The sequence below is a fragment of the Ostrinia nubilalis genome, chromosome 12, assembly GCF_963855985.1.
Source record: "Ostrinia nubilalis chromosome 12, ilOstNubi1.1, whole genome shotgun sequence".
NCBI lineage: Eukaryota > Metazoa > Arthropoda > Insecta > Lepidoptera > Crambidae > Ostrinia > Ostrinia nubilalis.
This window is the reverse complement of record NC_087099.1, coordinates 680,092-702,134: the sequence shown is the minus strand read 5'-3', so window position 1 is coordinate 702,134 and position 22,043 is coordinate 680,092. Positions and strand designations below refer to the sequence as shown.

Below are 22,043 nucleotides of genomic sequence, written 5' to 3'. Positions count from 1 at the left end.
TTTACATAGTTTTCATTTCGCTTCTAAAAATTAGCCTTCATGAGATATAGTTAAATTATGCGTAAGACAACTGTAATAAACCTACCCGTTGGTCTCAAATAAAAGTAAAATTCGACGAACAAATGACGAAAGCATAGATGTAAAATATTTTAAACATGTTATTAACCGTCTAAAATGTAGGTAGGTACGTGCCAAGTTCTTAAAGAGGTTTCTCTGCAACTAACTTTATTAGACAGAAATATCAACAGACACCTTATCAACTGAAAACTACAGTCTAATTTGGAAGAGTATGTAATGCTATGTAATGCTAGGTAAATATAGTAAAGGTTCTCGGAGCACATCGTGTGAGCCATAAAATCTGCTTTACGACTTATCTCAAGATTACAGACGATGTATTTCTAGTCTCATTGGTTTCATTAGACGTAATTTTGGGGGTGACATCGCCTGCACGAAATACTATATTATTTATGTAAATATATTTAGATTTTTTCTAGTTACACTTAAGTATGTACATATAAGTTGATGAAAGCTTTGGGTACATTTGTTTTATTTTGTTGATCTATCAGCATTTGTTTACTCTGCTACATTCATACTAAATAATGTCTAAGCCTAGGTTAATAACAAATACCTAATTATAGGAAATACAGCATGGTCAACCAAAAGCTCACAAAAGTTTTCAGTCGTAACACTGTAGATACTGTTACTTAGCTTCATGAATTTTGAACATGAATGATTTGTAAGGTCGACGAACTCACACAAAGCGTGGTTAGTCAATGGTCGAGTTTATGATCTAATAATAACCGCAAAAGCTTTCTGTCGCTGCCGCAAAGATGGCTGAAAGCTAAATCCAATTTATTTGAGGGATATCAACCTATTTGTTAGCTTCGGGTTTCCTTAAGTTAACTGATTATACAATTGTTTAAGAATTCAGTTTCTTCTATCACGTGGCTTGTAATTCTGAGGTCACAACCCTGGTCGTCAGACGTCATGACCCGCCATGAGCGTCTAACATGGATATGTAATGAGATAGACCGATTATAATACCCTCTGAACAAAAGACTGGCTGTGAAATTTGGGGGAAAAGACTCTAGATCTTATTCCCAAAAATAATAATAACATCAAGATTGAGTCTATGTTTAATTTGATAATTTCATGCACCATTGATTCGAAGAATGTTCAAATATTGAGAAACAAATTAAGACGCTGCAAAGAACGCTTAAGTCATATTAATCCGTCCAACACTTCAGACTCTTCTGTGAATAAATGCGTTTTCGATTTCAAAGTGAAATTCCATGGGAGTGCGTCGCCAAACAATTTTGTTTGCTTTGTAAAGTCAAACGGCTTGCATGGGCTTAGACGCGCATCGACGCCCGTCGCAAACAGGCGGCAAATTTGATGTTTGCTCAGATGCAGCTGTCCAATCAACTGTTTATCATTCACCTTTCGAGGAAAGAAAACAAGAAGAAGAAAACTAGCAGTTTGAGCTGTCTCTACGGAGTCTAACACGGAAACTCTTCATAGGGAAAATTGTTCATATTTTGTTATATCTGCTGAAAAAACCGATAGATAGAGAGACTACTGGACGTCAATCAACCAATAAAGTTATTTTCCATTAACAAAAACACGAAACTCTCTAAAAGTAGGGTGCTTACCCTGACCTTCGAATCACTGCCCTTATCAACAGCCACAGGCCATCAGACCGGCTGCGGGATGGAAGGTTAGTCCAGGGGTCTGAAGATAAATGGACCGATCACCCTTCGGATGAAAAACGGCCGGCCACCGACTCGCGCGACATCTATCGGATTTTGATGCACTCAAACTGAAGGCTACAGCCAGGGTCAAACTAAAGTAACTACCTCATGAAATTATAAAAAAATCCAAGATATTTGACGACCGATATTGTTTACATTTTAGTTAATAGATTTTAAATTCTTACTAACTGTTATAACGTTTTCGTGATAATTCAGTTCGTTTATTAGCAATGTGGGGTGAATACTCGTACAAGTCAATGCAATTTTAATAAAAAGATTTTTGACTTTAGTCTTCTCTTGCAATAGAATGAAGGGCAATTGGGCAATTGAGTATTGTAAACAGAACCTTCAGAAAGCAATTTTAAAGTCAAACGAATCCTCTCCAATTAGCAACTGATACCTATTTTTGGCATAGTATTAGTTGTTACTTCAAGTAGATGGAAAATTGAGAAAGTTGAGATCTATTACTTTGAGGAATGAACACAAGCTAAGTGTGAATTTTCTTTTTAATTTGTATGGAGTCGCTAGGCAATTAATTAATGTTACGTCATAAATTTAAAGGTATACATTTTATTAAGGCAATGATTAATTTACGCCCCATCCCAGGTTGTTAAAAATTTGCAAACATAGAATAATAAAGTAACGTTAGCTAATGCATCCTTTTATTATGATGAAAACTATTATGATTTTATTGTGGTATGCGTCATCCATTTGGAGAATTAGTAGGGCTTACTCCCACATACCAAAACATTCTGGCCCAGTGCTCAGGGCACTCATGACTTGCATAAATAACACGCACTATTAATATACTCGTACTACGACTAGTTGAAAAATTGTTTGCACAGATAAACTTAGGAACAGTAGCTTTACTATTCAAGGCGTTTTTTGTTGTTAGGACAGCTAAAATCAGAATGTGGACGAACTAGAATTAGCAGAGCTGTAATATTATGCATTTAAAGCGCTAAATCATAGGCTTCCATGCAAATACTTGGTCAGGGTAAATTAAAGTGACATTGTAGCCCCGTGGTTACATAGGAGACTAAAGTTTTGCAAGAACAGAAGCTTGAAAGTAATAAACTTTATAAAGCAAGTACCTACACTTAGAGAATCATGTGTTCAAGACGAGCAAGAAACTTAATGGAACGAAATGTACGAGGTATTCGTAAGCGGATCTACTGCTTCTATCTGTATTGTGCAGTTGCTGAGATCTCTAAAAGTTACATAAGTTGATAAGGGATTGGATGGCCGTAATCGTGACTCGGGGAAAAAGATGACGAACAGTCTTCAAGAAGATTAATGGCTAATCTCTTCTCTACGATAGACTACGTTTTTTCAACTTAGGAAATTATTACAGCAAATTACGGAGGATTTCATTAACATACATTACGGAATAATGTAGATAGAACCATATTTTTGTGGGTAACTTAGTTTATGTTGGCAAATATCGAAGGACAAAAATAAAACAGTTTTTATTCTAAACGCGAAAGTTTCTGAATCATGGGCAGATGTTTGTTAGTTGTTTTGTTTATGTTAGGTTACACTACAATAATAAACATTTGTATTCAGATTTTTCCTATTAGGATTATTACCTACAAAGGCATCACTATCAATTTTTGTCCCAGCTTCACACCTACCTATTACAACTACTACTTTTTACTGTGTTTGATGTTCATAAGTGCCACCAATGGTCAAAATTGAAAAAAAAAAATGATTGAACTACAAAGATGCCAAAGTGATAAGCTTGATATTAGAGTTCTTGTCTATTAGATCTTCAATTATTAATGCCTTGTAGGTAGTTATCAACGCTATAAGCTGTCTACAGGGACCATTAGTCGCAGTATACGTCGCTTGAATATTTTAGGTCTGCTTGAGAGAAATCTGTTTAAGACTTGCCTAAGTAATAGTGGCCTTACGGACAGAATAGGAATTAGACAGAGACAAACATTATGCCATGAATTAGGTTTAAAGCGGCTCTACATGAAGACTGAGGGAGGCCTTTGTCCAGCGGTGGACATAATTTGGCTGAAACGGTAACGGCTCAACCAAAAAGAACATACCATACAAGTTATGATCCTGTTATTTCTCTGTTATTTTATGATTGAAAGATAAATCGTCGAGGATTTTGCTTATAGTTACCTACCTTACAAACTCTCAATAAGCATGATTTCCTCGATTAATTTTGAATCATATTCGGTAAACATTAAAGAAATACAATTAAAAATTCATTGGCTAGTGATTTTTTGGTTTGATGAACTGCTGTTGACTGTACTACCTGGTAAAGTTCACGCGCGTGTAAAATTATTCAAGCACTTAGCGCCGTAACTAATTACCGCTTATAATTTATTAAAGCCCTATTAAGCGTCCTTCAGAATATTCAAATCTATTCTGGGTAAAATTTGACGTGCAATAAAACGTTTTTATTCATGTTTTGAATAGCAACATGAGTTTATTAACATCAAATATTAAATGCGTTGTTCGTACCACACCACACAAAAATTGGGCAACATTATGAACCGATTTTAAAGGATTAGTAAATTGCAGATTATATTTTTTAAATAAAAAATAAAAAGTTCGCAAAAACTATTTTAAACCAAATTCCACCCATTGAGTCGTTTCAAAGCATCTGAAAGCTTCTCATTCAGTTGAGCCTTATACAAAAATCATTAAGTTCAAAGTACTCAATATAACATAATTTTGTAGGTAGAGTCTACCTACTTACTTTACGTTGCAGTAATTTTGTTGCATGAAATTTCCGTTATTACAATTATTAGTTGCATGAGCAATAAAAAACCAAGCAAAGCGTGCTTCAAGACTTTTATAACCAAAACAATCGGAATGTGAATTTTTTCACTAAAATTTGCCCCATATCCAGAAAATTGCAGTTAACAGTAGGTAATTAATCCCAACTAATATTATAAATGCGAAAGTAACTCTGTCTGTCTGTCTGTCTGTCTGTCTGTTACGCTTTCCCGCTTAAACCTCGCAACCGATTTTGATGAAATTTGGCATAGAGATAGTTTGAGTCCCGGGAAAGAACATAGGATAGTTTTTATCCCGGTTTTTGAAACAGGGACGCGCGCGATAAAGTTTTTCTGTGACAGACAAAATTCCACGCGGGCGAAGCCGCGGGCGGAAAGCTAGTTTATTATATTTACCACGCGCAGATTTTTTTTTAAAAGAAAAATAACCTTAAATTCGTTCGTTCGTTCGTTTCAGCCAAATGACGTCCACTGCTGGACAAAGGCCTCCTCCAACGTTAAATTAGTGACAGGAAAAATTGCTATACACAATACATACCTACTAGGGATTGCAATCCGGTATCATTTTCAATCCGGCCGGATTTCACCGGATTGACGCTAATCCGGCCGGATCCGGACGGATCCGACCGGATTGCAAAGTTACTTGGTCTAGTATTTAGTGATTTTTAGTTTTGATAATAGTACATAAAAAAAATTAAATACGTATTTATGGAAAATAAAGTCACTTTTATTTATATTTTTCGGTATTAACTGTATTTTTTGGTAAGTACTATTTGTACTAATAAAATTATGAAAATTCTAAATAATAAAGTTGGTAATCAGTGTGACTCTCACTTATTGCTGTATGTAAGTATTTGTTAATAATCTACACAGACGTAAATCAACAAAACAGTATTTTAGTACTTATAAATTCAACTTCAGTTCTTTTTAAGAAACAATCTGACTCCTAAGAAATAATAAAACAAGAAGTATCTATTTATTTTTTGCAAAGGAAAATGCAATGTAGTGTCGCGGCACGTCTAGCGATCTGGCAAATGCGCGCGCGCTCGACTTTCCCAGTTCACGTTCGCGTATTTTTTGCTTTACCGGATCCGCGCCGACTCACCGGATCCGGTAGGTCCAAAAACACACCGGATCCGCCGGATTACCGGATCCGCCGGACCGGATTGCAATCCCTAATACCTACTAACTGAAAATAAACTCATTTCTTTTTTTAAACTTTTGCTAACTCCTCATTGTCACAAAAGTCACAGAGTTCATTGGTTTATTTCCAATTTCTAATTCCCATAAATATGTAAGTTTATTTTGATCTCCAATAACTTCGTGAGAAAGTTGTGCCTAGACTGGCTTATTTGTACCTGGCAACGTCTTCAGGTTCACTGAGCAAATGAGTTGTTCCCAGAAACGGGACAGCTAGTAAAAGTTTTTGCATCTTATTTACGATTTCCTTGTTACTGAACGAGCGAGCAACTCATTACTTAGGTAGGTACATTTAGGACAAAAATAAAGGCTATCTTTGTTCCTAGTTTACATGATCAAATATTGATATTAGAATGGAAAAACAAAGTAAGATTGATGACGATTCATTGTCCACCGCACTCACGCTATATTCGGGTTGGGAGTTTTTTAAAATAAATTTTATTTAAATATGCGTTAAGTAAAAGTGCTCTTGGTACATTTTGCATGTTTGTCTTTTAGAATTGTAGGTACGGAAAAGTAGCTTGAACAACTCATCTTAAAGTAAAAATCGACTGCTTGCTTCTACTCTAAATAAAATTCGAATAACCCAGTTCTAAATAGGGAAAGCGACTTAAGGGACAATAGACATAATTTTTCTGTTATCGCTCATCGAGCTATCTCTCACGCTTGTCTGAACAACGTTTAAATTATGCAGTGGTATCAGAGAGGATCTTGGAACTTTGCGGTTCCCTTTAAAATTTATTCGCAGGACATTATCTAAAAATAACCTTTAGATTGATCTATTAATTGAACTCGGAAGACACAGCTGTCTGAAATGGTTAAGTACTATTATACATATGTAAGCGACGTACTCGTAAGTTACAAAAGTGATCCTAATATGAAAAACGCTAGAGGAAAATGAATATTATGGGTGTACAACAATAAGCTTCCAATTGCATAGATAATCTTTTCACATGACCGAATCCTATTGTGCTGAATTGCATACCGCACAGTTGGACGCATTAGTGGGATCTCACCTTTATCATGTTGATGAACCCCGCACTTTCACGGTCTCCTTGAGGATATTCTTAGTCTATCGGAGTTCGTGAACTAACTAAACTGGATTCCTAGAATCCAAAAGCTAAGTCCATTAGTGCCCACTTCATTCATGTTTGGACATTAAACTCGATCGACAACAATGCAGCCTCAAGCATAAATAGAGCTGACACCTTATTTGATATAAATAGCAGTAATATGATCTCTGGAATCCAAAATTAAACCCCGAATACCTTCCATAATGGAATTTCGACAAGGACCCGCTAAATCCCGGATCAATTAAGCAGTAGCCCGCTAATGCCGGAATACCTACATATGTACTTTGTATTTTATTATGCTAATATAACTGTCCTTTCATGGAATGTGAAAACAATGTTCGCCATCTAAATATTTTATAATATAATACTTTTCAAATTTTCATTAAAAAAGTGTTTGTTTTGTGTAGTTTTCAATAGAAGTAGTCAAATATTCAAATAGTGCTTTTATTTCAAGTTGGTAGTTTAAAAACAAAACGCGTTGATTAAAGGAATAGTAAAATAAAGAGAGAGAGAGAGAGAAGACTATGCAAAACATTTGCATTTTTAGGTCAACAATTAGGTAGCAATGCAAAACACGCTCTTACAAAAATTACGGGTAACAGAAACATAAAAAGTATTGCCGTTAATAATATTTTTGTGGTAGCCCTGAGCAGTTGTTCCGAAATCGTTAATCCAATGAGAGTCGTCCACGCGGCCTTTGGTCTAACAAACTTTCCCGAATTTTATGAACAGCCCAACACAAGTTTGGACAGGCGCAGGATACAATTCACTTATTTTCGGGTATTTTTAGCACTGGGGCAAAGACCCCGGAAGACCCTCAGTAGTCCTTAAGATAACAATGTTAATGTTACCTCTATTAGTCCTTTCTTTATTTTTAGATCTGCTCCACCTTAATTAATTACTTACGGTAATCAACGTTAATCATTATCCCTGCATATAACACGTTCTACGAAAAAATCTAGCTTATTCCAAAATGGTGCAAACAATTCCATTAAAATAGTCAACACCAATTTCATCATGAGATGAAAATAAGATTTTTAGACAGGTCCATTTCGCCTCCAGCCATTTTAGTAATAATCATAAAACCTATATCCCAAGGCTAGTCAGTCCTTGGACCTGCCTGGCGCTCGGAGACTACTTCCGACAGACAAATTGGTCGCCGTGAAATATCGCCCAATACGCCCTACTTCTTGGATACATCTCCGAGGGTAGATCAAGGATGGATTGGTTCCGTGTGTGAGCTAGGCTAGACATACATTTTATATTATAATATTCAGTTGGTTTTCGTAAAAGTATTTGTGTAATCGCAAGAAATGACGACCACGGCCGCTCTGTCGAGATAAGTTGCACCTTACCTATCACGAGTGTACTGTTTCTATTCGACTTTTAACTGATAGTAATTGTTTTTTTTATATAATAAAATTGTAACTACGACAAAATTCACTTTCACAGGGTCGCAAGAAAATCCATATCCTAAGTTGTCTAAAATCTGCGAATTGTTGCTCCAAGTATGATTTCCGAAACCAAGTGCCACGAGCAACTGTGGAAGTTTGACAAATTGCTATACCGCCAGTTTCTTACCTTTAAATACTCGATCAATTACATCGTGCTGGAGGCAGTTGGCTTAATTTGATTAAAGACTTCGGGGACAGAATAAAAACTAATCGCTTTTAAACCGACTAGGCGCGCGTGGGCCGGGACTAGGTGTCAGAACTTTAGCTTTTACTTCTAATTGATATTTATTAGATCCATTTTTAGAATTCAGGTTTAATTTTAGAGGTGCGATAAAGTAATCAGATTTTCTAATCAAGATTATACTTTTTATGGCATTCCGTTTACATTAATTACGGAGGCCACTCACAAATCTTTTGAGTTTTTAAATTGTTTCAGTATAAATTTTGTTTATTGCCTTGCAAATTAAACTTTCAAGTTTCTTTGGGGAACAAAGTAAAGGGATAATTTATTTGAATCAACGATATCGAGTTTCCAAAAATGATCAAGGTTAACGTTAAAACATTTACCAAGGATTTCCGTCAGCATACAATAATTAAAAATATTTCGTAGAGCTGATTCTCGAGTGGCGACGACGGATCGGAAGACGTAGTAAACAAACCGATCTGGTGAAGATCGTGGGAAGCACCTGGATGCGGGAAGCGCAGGAGCGGTCGTTGCAGAAACCCTTGGTGGAGGCTTTTGTCCAGCAGTGGACGTCATTTGGCTGATTACGATTTACGAACGACGAATATTCAAAATTTTCCACCAGCCCAACGCCACTAATGAGTAGGTACAATTTAGTAATGAAGTTATGCGATAACCGTCGTCCTGCTCTATCAAGCGTGAGTTGACGTTCCCGGCACGTCGGTTGGAAAACAACATGCATCCCAGTGATTTTATTACGCTGCTGAGGCGGAATTAGAGAGGAAATGTATGGACGTGCCCCGCGTGCCAACTGTTGTCCTCAAATGGATATTTTATTGGACGAGGAAATGGCTATTAATAAATAAGTGGATTAATGTAGTTCAGTGAGGAATATTGAAATAGGTACGATAGTCCGAGACGGATAAAATGATAAGCATAAATTACCAATTACAGAGATGACGTGGAAAATTACATAGTAATGTGAAAATTGTGTAAAACCAAAGTATTCTAGAACGCTTATTACAGATGTTGCGATATTTTTACATTATCTGAAATACCCTACCCAGTGGTGAGTCGCGAGCGAACACTGAGTGGGACCCATCCTACCGTGTACCCATGCACCGCTGGGCAGCGGGCGAAAAGGTGGGTCCCGAGTTTGGGAACTTGTATAAGACGAGTCGTAGCCCAGACAACTTTGATTTGAAATTACTTTTTTATTACAGTGAAGAGCTTTTGGCCTGCCTCTCGCCTGATGATAAGTTTATGGCGTTGCCGAAGGTGGACATTAAAATCGAATAAAATAGTAAAACAGTTTATGCATAAATACGATAAACATTTTTGAATTTTATAAACCCTGTAAACTTTGTCAAAGCTGATTACGTGACATTGGCGAAATCATGGTTCTCAAAACCAAGTTGTGGTCAAAATAAAAGAAGAAGAAATATAAATGCAATAGTAAGTCATATCTCCATTATGCTGTTCAGATATCTGGCGGAGCTCGCATAAATAAATCACTAGCGCTTAGCATCGGCAGTAGGAGGAGCGCGGCGTTAACAAGAGCCGCTTGAATAAAGAATTAAATTACGAAGCTTTTCTAGAGTGCTCTGATTTATGTAACAAATTGTCTATTGTTTTTTTGTTTATTAAGGCTGAGTTGCACCACCTAACTTTAACCGTGACTATAACGATAACTGGTGTATTTTGTATGGAGTTTGACAGATTTTTGACGTTTGTTACAGTCAAAATAAGATGGTGCAACCCAGCCTAAGTATACTGATTACTTACATTTTTACATGTAATAAGCGCGTCCATGATAGAACAATCAAAGAGAAGGGTCTATGTCTAATGAGTACCTACCTAAGAACCTCAAATCCCGGACCAAGATAGCCCAACACAATGTGTGTATGGGATTTGAGTCACAGATGTGACAATGCAGACATGAGAATAATTCTAATCCATAAAATATTACAGATTTATCATAATTATTTCTGAAATTAGTGTTACGTTTCATCTATCACGATAATGTGCCCGGGCATCACGATGTGGCCAACCTAACGATCGGCCCACGACATAAACAAGATACCAAATACTGACTATGATTTTCATTTTCCACAAGTGAAATAACATTGAACGACCTCCAGTCAGATCGAGGAGCTGATTTAATAAAGCAAGCAAATGATCCACAGAAGCCAATACCACGAAATAGCGGACTGCGCTTTGTGGCGGAGCGGAGCGGCCTTCGTCCACTGCATTTGTTAGGTCCAGAGATTAATCCCGAGACCTTCGGCGGATATTGGAAATAGGAGAGCGAGAGATTTAGCTCTGGCTCAATACGGCTTCGTTATCTAATAGGAAGACTGGGTCTAATGACTTCACGGATTTTTATTTTTCAAGATGCCTCTGGCAATAAGATCCTTATTGCACACGGAACGGAAGAAGAACCTTTTACGGACTTACTGAATATTGTAGACAAAATGAACTAAAATGACAAGACACACGATAACTCTTTTATCCTTAAATCAAATTAAGTTAGGTTAGTACTAAAAATGCCTGTTCAATAGCTGAACCATTAAACCGTTTGCTAATATCGTCCATTTGCGACGACACTGTGATATATCAAAAACAGTGGTTTTACAGAAATCGACTTTTTAACTTTTGAATGACCATAACTCTTAAAATAAGGTTAGGATTACCTAATTGTGTATGAAACGTTTAAAGATTAACTATTAATGAATTTAAATATTTATAGTAAGACATAACTTTGCGTCTAAATTGATGAAATTATAGCGATTGAAAAAAAAAGAGACAACTTATCACGTTGTTCTAGTAAAAAATAATATTTTGAAGATGGTAAGTTCAGTTGTCACGTTGTAGATGATATCTATACTTATAATAAATCTGTAGAGAGGTCAATTCTGTACATGAAATATATTTTCAAAATAACTATCAGGGGGTGATTAGTGATCGATACTGATGCCAAAAATGCAATCAGTAAAATTTTTGTCTGTCTGTCTGTCTGTCTGTCTGTCTGTCTGTCTGTCCGTCTGTATGTTCCGTATAGAAACAAAAACTACTCGACGGATTTTAACGAAACTTGGTACAACTATTCTTCACACTCCTGGGCAGGTTATAGTATACTTAAGAATTCCCACGGGAGCGGGAATTAGCGGGAAAATCGTTTTATCTAAACCGCTTAAGTAAGACGCTTGAAATTTGGCATGCAGGTATCTTAGTAAACTTAAAGCTTAGTTACAACAGGATATTGCAAAATTCCCACGGGAACGGGAGTTAGCGGGAAAAAGCATTTATATGAAAAAATCTAAACCGCGTAAGATAGACGCTTGAAATTTGGCATGCAGGTACCTTAGTAAACTTAAAGCTTAGTTACAACAGGATATTGCAAAATTCCCACGAGAACGGGAGTTACCGGGAAAAAACATTTGTATGAAAAAATCTAAACCGTGTAAGATAGATGAAGGGGGTAAAACGGGATCCACGCGTACGAAGTCGCGGGCGGCCGCTAGTAAAAAAATATATTTATATAAGTCATTATTTAGATAAAACGTTGATCTTGAAAAATTTTTTTTTATTTTACTAACATTACAATCAGTAAAAATGAGGTAATTATTGGAACAGGCGAATATTTCGCTTTGCCATGTTAAATTTCACTTATAAAAATATTATCTAAGTAGACAGACAGTTGTATACATACAATATTTAAGTTCACATTAAGTTTTCTTATTCTAAAAACTAATACTTATCAAAATAAACGAAAAACTCTCAAAAGTAAAACCTCGTAAACTACTACAAAAAAACACAGTAAGAGAAACTGTACTAAGTATGTATGTATGCAGAAAAAAAAATTGTAGGTACCTACTAGGTTAGTAAATAGATGTTTTTTAACAGACTAGTTATGACAATTTAATCCTAAAACTATCAACGCAAAAATCGCCGTCTCCGGCGCATAAAATGGCAAAAAAGCGACATTTTGGTACCTTTTAGGGTCTTTTAATTTTTTATACTTATTTAAAATTAAATTTATAAAAGATATTTAAATAATGTAATAATAGTGAAAAATAACAACCACTATTATTTTATAAATAATGTAGCCATTTTATTGGCGTAGTTTTTCTGCAATAGTTATACCTATTGCAATATTATTATACAAAATAATGTTGCGCCCGCGAAAGTAAATTTGGGCAAGATGCGATAAAATTCCATCAATTGCTGATGATCTGTAATTATATTAAAACATTAAAATACCTTTTTTTGCAGAAAGCAAAACATAGCTAATACAGCTAAGTAACATTGAATAATTACATAATAATAAATAAATAAATATCTGGGGTCATCCAATGCATTGCTATTCTAGCATACTTCTACAAATAGATAATTTTGTTAGCTATCGTCTTAGATTAAGCTAATCTAAGGCTATTGTATGATAATATAAAATATTTTGCTTGTTGTGTCTGTAAAAACAGACAGTCGTATAAGTATGTTTTATTTGCACTGTATTTCTAGTATTTGAACTATTCTTCAAAACGAATGTATGTTTATCAGTCTATATCTACTCATATTAGTTCCAACGTTATTGTAGCTCAAAGAGACCCTTTCACAGCGCTCGCATAGCGCTGTTAGTCATGTTGTCGGATTAGGTTGTGGAATTCCTTCAGGCAGTGCATCGCCACAAATGTTAACCTTTGCTTTTTTGCATTGCTAGTCCCCATCTGTAATGATATCTGGAGTTTAGTATTACTGTTTAGCGTATACAACGTGACAAGTAGATATACCATTCAATTTCAATAACATGTATTCTGCAATAACAGAACATCAACAAATGACCTACAACATATTTCCAATATAGGAAAAATTTTCATCATCTACAACGTTACTAGTTAAGATGTCCCGATGATACTTCGATTTTCTTACAAGAATAACGTGACATATAAATAATTTATCTTTTACTTTGCTTTTTGTTTTAGAAGAACACTGTGATAAATATGACGTGCCACATTGTCGAATAAAATAAAAATATTTTAAAAATTTACCTTTGTCATCAATACCGCGGTATCCTCGAGATGTCACGTTTTTCTTAAAAACGAAGAGCACCTCACATCTCAAAGCGCAGGTGGCAACTGAACTGTCACAGTGTCGAAGCCAACTAGATCGCCGAACGAGCCAGAGCTATAACGTAATATTTTGTCTCTTTCTCTCATAGTATTGTTGTTTTTGGAGTAACAAATACCCTGTTTTTGGAGATAAAAGAACGCAAGATCGCGGTTCAGAATTTCGGTAAAACAAAAAATCGTATATGTCGAGATGTCACAGTGTCGTCGCAAATGGGCGATATGTAAAGTGATTAGGTACCAATATTTTATAACGACCATGCCTGTGGTACTATTTAATGATTTTATTTCCATAATGTAGGTATTTAAATGTAGCGAGTAGCGACCTGACTATAAGAAGGTGCTATCCTATTCTCGAAATACCTTACACTTCCTATTCAGTTACCTAGACATTCCTGACACATATCAAATCAATTGTTAGGTACGTTACGTAAATAATGCAAGTTCTCGCTAGTGAATATACCTACGTAGAGACTTGTAAAAACAGTAAGTAAGCAATAATATTACGAACTTAAAATTTTTTTTTCATATTTTATCAATAATACAACAAATATAATGGAATTCGATATAAAACCAAATGCGTTTATAGAAAAAATATATGAAATTGTATAAAAACACATTTCCATTTAAATTGACGCTCTATCTTGACGTGAATGTACGGCGCGTCTGATTTATTTTAAACGATTTTGTAGTCACTGCCATAGATGTTTTCGTATTAAGTTAAAGAAAATACAAAGCAAGAGATTATATGAAATACCGCCAACTTTCAATCTATCTCTACATTTTCCGAGTTAAATTACATCCTTCTGTTCTATCAATAACATCTATTGAACTAAGCAAATAAAGAAATATTTTATTCTAGAATAATATTAATAAAAGTCTTACTGACATTTCGGCTACAGAATTATCACGCCCAATATCTTGAAGAGCCGAGAATTTTCCCTAATACCGGCACGTAGGGCGCGCGTTTCGAATATCAAAAATTCGACTGTCAACTATGATGTAGTGGTTCTATTGCTAGTGATACTTGTTTTTTTTATAAAAGCATTCGTAGAAGGCTACATGGTAATTCAATTATTTTGTAAATGATAAAATCGTTGTTGTGATGCCACTTCCTTGAAAGTTGATACGATAAACAATTAGTAGACGTGGTTTTGAGTAGATATCAGTCTAGAAAGATGGTAGAAAAGGTAAACAATTAAGTAACGAGTACCTACTTATAAATAAATAAGTAGATAAAGTTTGTTTTGAATGCTTGGAAATGCAATTTTTTTACTTTGCCTAGAATTCACATTCCTCTTTAAAAATATTTTAAAAATCGTATCGAAGTAGTTATTTATCGCTATATTATTTTAGCTATAGGTACTTTCAGTATGAAAAAGACATAAAAAATGTTATTTTGATGTGAGAATAATAAATTATTGGGCCGTCTGTATTATATGAAGCCGCACCGATTTATTTAGAGCACAATGAAAATGTGTCGCGTCGGTCTAGAATTAGGCTGCTCCTAAAAGTTTCTTTTTTCAGCCAAATAAGTAAAATAGGGCACAACTGTGTGAGGAGAGGTGTTCCATCAATAAAGTAAATATTTTCCCGCGATGTTGCGTGTATGACATGTGGGTCATAAGGAGCTTTTATGTAACACAAAGCCAAATTGAGACCTAAAGAACACACCGGATCTTTACCTGACACGGTTCCTAAAAATTAAGTGTTTGACAAGCTATTCTTCAATATCATGCAAGGCATAGGAATAATTGATACTTGAAACTGAATTTATTTAATGATTATTATAATAGAGGTTATAAATGGTGGTTGCCGTGCATCAACGAAAAACTTTGCATTTTACTTTTAACACTATAAAGAAGATTCAGTCATTTTTACTACTTACTGGAATTATAATTGCAGTTTAAAAAACTGTAAAACCATCTGCTAAACGTATCATAGGCATAACAAAGGCAGGCACTGTAATCGAATCAGGTTGTGGTTCAGTCTGCCACCTACTACGTCTGGCTTCTGTAGCTGTAGTCACAGCCGTCAGTATGTTACACTCAATATTTTGCTGGAAAGTAGTAGAAACTATTACACTAATTAATTACCGAGAAAGCCAAATTGTTTAGGTTGATGCTAGTCTTTACTTACTACAGTAGAAATATCTCTGATTGCGATAAAAACTTTCAAAATAATCTACGGTGAATATTGTAAAGGTTTCTATAAAAATTGCCCTATCCACAAGAGACCCAAACATACTTAAACATGATGTCTACATAAACCTTAGTTAGAATATTATGCTTAAAGATCTACACTCAAGTATTATGTGATAAAATGGTGTTCTAATATAAGTATCGACACGACACCTCTAGAGCAGTTAGCATAACAAATAAAATATAAAAATATTCTAGTGTGGAATAGCTAGAGCTTTTCAATAAACTTATTGGAATGGAAAGGAAGATTGGAAAAGGCGCGCAGAAATGCTCGCGTATTCGGCGCCTTTTAACACAAATATAAAATTCACAAAGAGGATATTTCTAAAATTATAACGTTATTTGAAATTGATATCCACGAGAATAAATGTAGTACATATTTGTTGGATTGTACCTTGAGACTTCGTCTTTGAAACGACACCTAAAATTATTGTGCGTACTTTATTCGTCTATGATGTACAAGAGTACACGATAATAAACAAATATGTAGATTATTATGAACAAAAGAAGTGTTATGCGCGAGTATGTGCATATTTAAGCAGCTACTCGTTTTACGATTCGGAGTGCCCAAAACAAACGTATGAAATCATACAGAACCGGGTCACTTGGTCCCGAATTATATAATTAGGCTGCGAAGTTAGTCCCATTCAAAATTAATGGGGGCCTCTCCAAACAGCCCGGACCTTTGTGTTCTTAATGCCGGATTAGTTACTGTTGACGGCTCAAAGAGTGGGAATTAAACGTTTATGAGCGGTGGTGGATTCTTACAGCATAAAAACAAACGGAATGCTGTAAAACATTTGTTTTATTCATGTGGGAAGAAACATCAAAGCCTAAAATACACATTTTTAAAAAAGTTACAGAAACGTGTATGTTTACCTGAAATTAAATGTCAAATGTTTCACTAAAAGCTACGTGTATTGCTCTACGAGCTTAAAAAGCTCAGAGCGCTGAACAGACATCGTTATTTTCACTGAAAAGTTATGAAAGCATAATCGTAAAAAGAAGAGAAGAGAGAAAAGTTATGAAAGCATAAATAACGCGAGGTCAAGGAACGAATATTTAGGTTACGAAATCATAAAAATAATGCCTTAACTCGGTCATAATTAAAATCGAATCAGTTCCTTCAGCAAATCGATAAAGCTGTCTCGATGCAAGTCTTCCTCGTTTCCGCTTATTGAAATGCCGACGTTATGCCGTTAGATATACGTTTGGAATTTAATTGAGGATCGCGTTGTCATGTTGGACTTTTGTATTGTAATGCGTTTCGTTCGCAAGGCCACGGTGGAGAGGGATGGAGGCATGGAAATGTTTGCGGGGGGAGCGAGACGGGGCTAGAGGAATGCAAGGCTAGGTCGCAGGTAGGACAGTGACCTGACCCAGTTTCGGTTGCAGGGCATCGTGTAATATTGATTTAATGACCTGTTTCCACTTGTTGCTTGGGCGAGGTCTGAGACGCCAAGGAAATTCGCTATGATGTATGGCAGCTTAAAGACGTTTGAAGGCAAGGGAATCGACATTTGAAAACTGTTTGTTCATTTTCTAGATTCAAAATATTTTAAAGACTACATTCCGGTGTTATATTCTATCAAAAGAAACGTTCATCTAGACAAGTACCTACAAAGCAAGAATTTCCCCCGCTTCTAGTTAGGGCGGGAAATTGTGCCTAGGTAACCGAGTATCTATCTTTAAGAGAGAAGGTTCCGTAGTAATTTAGCCCTGCCTAACTTTAAACACTATAGTCAAGTATAGTAAATAAATAAAAAATAAAATAAATAAAAAGTAGATACCTAGTGGTAGTAGAATAGAGTCAGTTGTGGTGCCAAAAGAAAAAGACAACATATTTCAATCACCTAAGAAATTAGTTTCAAGACGATAAGTTGGCACGGTATTGATAAATTCAGTATTAAAAAAAAAAATTAGCTAAACCCCTGTACTTATCGAAATAAAAAAATCTAATAAACGTTCCTATAGTTTTAGCTAATTCGTAAATCTTGGACTGATCATCACGATGACGATTAGCAAGACCATTTTCTCAGAGAAAGAAATTAACACAAAATAAATAGGTAGGTACCTGTAAAAGCTTAATACCTAGACCGAGATCACCGAGCTAAAAGAATACACAAAATGTTCACAAATTATTTAAATATATTCGTGGCTACGCTCAGTAGAGTTACCGAATTTAAAAAAAAAACATAAAAAAGCACATCATAGTAAGTTCCGCCAGTAATAGTTACTAACAAGCATGCTCACCTACCTTGTTTTTGGTTACCTAGATGGGGAAAAATACATAAAATATTTGAACACAGTTACTTAAAAATATTAGAGCCGTTTTTATACTACTGGCTACGCTTATGTAGCTTTATTTCTAAAGCTAGATACCTAGTCGAGAGAAAAAATACACAAAATGTTCACAGAGTTAAAAAAACATTTAGAGCCTTTTTAAGGCTACGCTCACGTAGCTTTACCGATCCTAAAACATTTCCAAAATACCTGGATTGCGATAAAAATACACAAAATGTTCACAGTAATACATAATGATAAACACATTAGAACCGTTTTGTAGACCAGTGGCTACGCTCACGTAGCGTTACCGAACGTAAAAAATATCCATCAAACGACGCAAAAGTCAGAGTTAATCGAACCGTTTTCAATAATTGTGATTTTTAAACTGAAAAAAGTGCGGATCTAGAATCTGCAGATTGTAATTTGTAAATAAAAAAGTGACTACGGTCACGTAGCGTTACTGAACCTAAAAACATCTCCAATAAAAGACACAGAAGATCCGCAAAAAAAATACATTTAAAAAAGTTCCTAGTAGTTCCGCAGGTAACAAGCATGCTCACCTACCTTATTGTTGCAGCGTGGGTGCTGGGCTGGCTGATGTGCAAGACGGTGCCGTACGTGCAGGGGCTCTCCGTCGCCGCCTCCGTCTACAGCCTCGTCGCCGTGTCCCTGGACAGGTAAGAAAAGTTTACATTTATTTACGTACTTATTTAGAACGCACCAGTACTACGGGACTATTCCCACTGCAACTCCTGTGTAGCCAGGATCTACAGCTTGACCACCAATAAAAACCCAACCAATGAAGGTCAAGTTTGTCCCAGGGGAATGTTAAACTATCATTCAAAGTTCAGGTTCGACTCCTCCAGTGTTTAAGAAAGGTTCAACAAAGGTTTAAGTAAGCACCAGTACAGTCAGCATCAAATACGTACTTCCTGACACCCGAGGTAGACAAAAAGTTCGTAACCGTCTTTGTTACAGTTGGAAAAAGGTTGTATTGTCAACTTTTTGGTCACTCTGTGTACCAGGGACTATTTATTTAAAAAAAAAAAAAAAAAAAAATGAACGTTTATAGCTAGCGTCGATTTGTTAAGAAATAATGCGAATTGAGTTACAGTAAATGTAAAATATCTGTAAAAAAAGACCGAGTCAATCATCTTACGTTTTGAGTTAGTAGATTTTCGTAGCTGACTCACAAATAAAGCCTTAGCAAGGCTCCGTATTATTAGTTACGAAAATGTTATGTAGCTATGAGATGAAACAAAAAGGCTATAAGCCATAACTTTATAGGAAAATTACCCTTCGAGTCTTAGAATAATGTTATCACAAGTACCTACCAACGCTGAGAATACAAAGCACTTATATATTTTTCGTCGTAATCCAAATAATATTCTTTTTCGCGTTGATATTATTGTCAAAGTGATAAACGTATTTTGTCGAAATCCTACAAGATGTGATAAAATAATTTGTATTTTCACCTCGGAATAAAAGTAATAATGATTCTACCACCATTGGCACGCATATTCAGGGTAGTCATTTGGTTGGATTGGAATGGCTTTGTGGAATCACTAGAAGTTACTCATAGTATACATTATTGTAACACCCGCACTTTTTTATGAAAATAAAAAAACGTTAGCACCCAAAAATATACCATAATTTGGTAACAGTACGCGAGATTTTGCATTTATATTCGTTGAAACAAGCACTTTAACAACAAAATTACGATTTACAAATTGATTTCAATGTCTACTTACATTTCTTGGAAAATCCACATGAGACGATTTTTCCAATTGACACTCAATAATTTTGCACTAATACACCTATTGTTCTAATAAATTACTAGACTTTGTACGAAAAGTTAACACTTTACAATTAAATCGCTGATTTCTCGGAAAAATCAGCCGTTACGTTGCACTCGCGAACTTACTTTGAACTATTATTTCACTACCCTCAATCATCTTTAAAAGATTTTTGAATTTTCTTACTAGGGATTCGTAGCTTGGAGAAACTTACTTTGGCCACGGTGCGTTCCGTAACACGTAAAAATAAAATGTGTTGTCATATTGATATTATTTTACAAGGTGAAACGTAAGTATTTAGAAAACCTAATCGAAAAAATAATTCGTATTTTCACCTCGAAATAAAGACAATAATGACACGGCCATCATTAGCGCGCATGTTCAGGGTAGGTAGTCATTTGGTTGGATTGGAATTGCTTTTTGGATAAGTACTCAGTTACCTATTCTTTGGTGACACCCGCATTTTTTACGATTATAAAAAAAGTTAGCTCCCAAAAATATGCCCTAATTTTGTTACAATATGCGAAATTTTGCAATTATATTAGTTGAAAGAAGCACTACTAACAACTAAATTACGATTTACAAATTGCTTTCAATGGCTACTTACATTCTTGGAAAATCCACATCAGACGATTCCTCCAACTAACACTGAATAATTTTACACTAATGCACTTATTGTTCTAATACATTACTACACTTTGTACGTAAAGTTAACAATCCCTAATAAAATAGCTGATTTCCCGGAAAAATCAGCCGTTACGTTGCACTCGCGATTTTACTTTGAACAAAAATTTCATTACCCTCAATTACCATTACTAGATTTTTTAATTTTCTTACTTGGGATTCGTAGCTTGGAGAAACTTACTTTGGCCGTATTACGTTCCGCACCACCTAAGATTTGTGTTAATTTATTTTTCTTAAATAACAGAAAATTTAAAAAATACTACGTCTAATTAAATTATATTTCTATTTTTTTAATGAAAAATATTTGAATTTTACATTTTATTAAATTGGCAGTGGTGACTATTTAACGTTTTCAAAAATTGATTGAATTTCTGCTTTTCAATACGTGTTCGAAATTCGAATCCAAAATTACGCTTGCCAAGATATTTTGCTAGAGTCAATTTTTTAATTATTTTTTGTATGAATATCTCCTTTAAAACGTGAATTTGTAACTTCTATTGTTAAAATATGTTATATCAAACATGTTAATTGTTAGCGTCCATCAAAGTTTATTAGCAAACAACACACGCTGTACGTTTCCCTAAACAACAAAAGCCGGGGGTCCTTTCCAGTACATTGAAAGTTTCAAGCGCCTTGCCCATTACAATTCCGAAGGCTCAAGATGCGGCATACCTGGGCCAAGGCCTTGACCCAAAAGTCAAGCGTTGCCCTATTATGCAGCTGGGTTCTAGTGATGGCGAATTATCGATATTCTTGTTTGCGATGTTTGCCTTTTCAACTAGTGTTGTCGAAAAATTGAATAGAGATGAATCGATTATATCCGAAGAATCTATTTTTAGAAACAACAATAATAAAATGAATAAATCGAATCAATAAATCAAAACAATATTATCGATAACATCGATTATATTTCCGTAATCGATAACCTTTTCTTTATTGTAACTATGGATATTTCTGTAAAATCTTCAGCTTTTTAAAAGAAAATTAGGACCCCAGGTGCTACAAGATTTTTCTCCCTTTTTTCCAATTTTCCATATAAAATAAGAAAAACATAAATAAAAATAACTTGAAAAAATCAAATTGCCTAAGGTGGGAATCGAACCCACAACCATATTGAAAACCCATGCATAAGCAACAGCTACTTAATTTAAGGAAAATCTAATTTGTCATAAAAATTCAAGATCATCGATACTTATCCACTTTTTTTGTAGACATCGACATGCGATAGTCAGTCGATAACTCATATCGATATTTTCAGCTCGAGCCAGCACTGATGGGTTCAAGGACGAGCGATTTGTCGATGCAATGAAAAATTGAGGTGTGCCTGATGGATGGCCGATGGTGTTAGCTTGGAATCCTTTAGAATTTTTATGGGGACGGCAGGGTAGGGCGGCGGCTTGGGAAGGAATTTGTTTGGTTGTTCAATATTCATGGGAGGGAAGGCATCCAAAAACGTTGACAACTATTTGCTGCTATAAGACAAGCTTTTTATTAGGCTACCTACCGATAAAATTATTTGAAACTATAGC

General features: G+C 35.2%; 1 protein-coding gene across 1 annotated transcript in view; it reads left to right on the top strand.

The window, feature by feature from the left end:
• The window catches only part of LOC135076744 (neuropeptide SIFamide receptor-like), a 134,149-nt gene that overhangs the window by 61,267 nt on the left and 50,839 nt on the right, over positions 1–22,043 (top strand). The window contains exon 2 of the mRNA XM_063971166.1: positions 18,612–18,711. Coding sequence (XP_063827236.1) covers positions 18,612–18,711 — 100 coding nt within the window. The remainder of the gene's footprint in view (positions 1–18,611; positions 18,712–22,043) is intronic.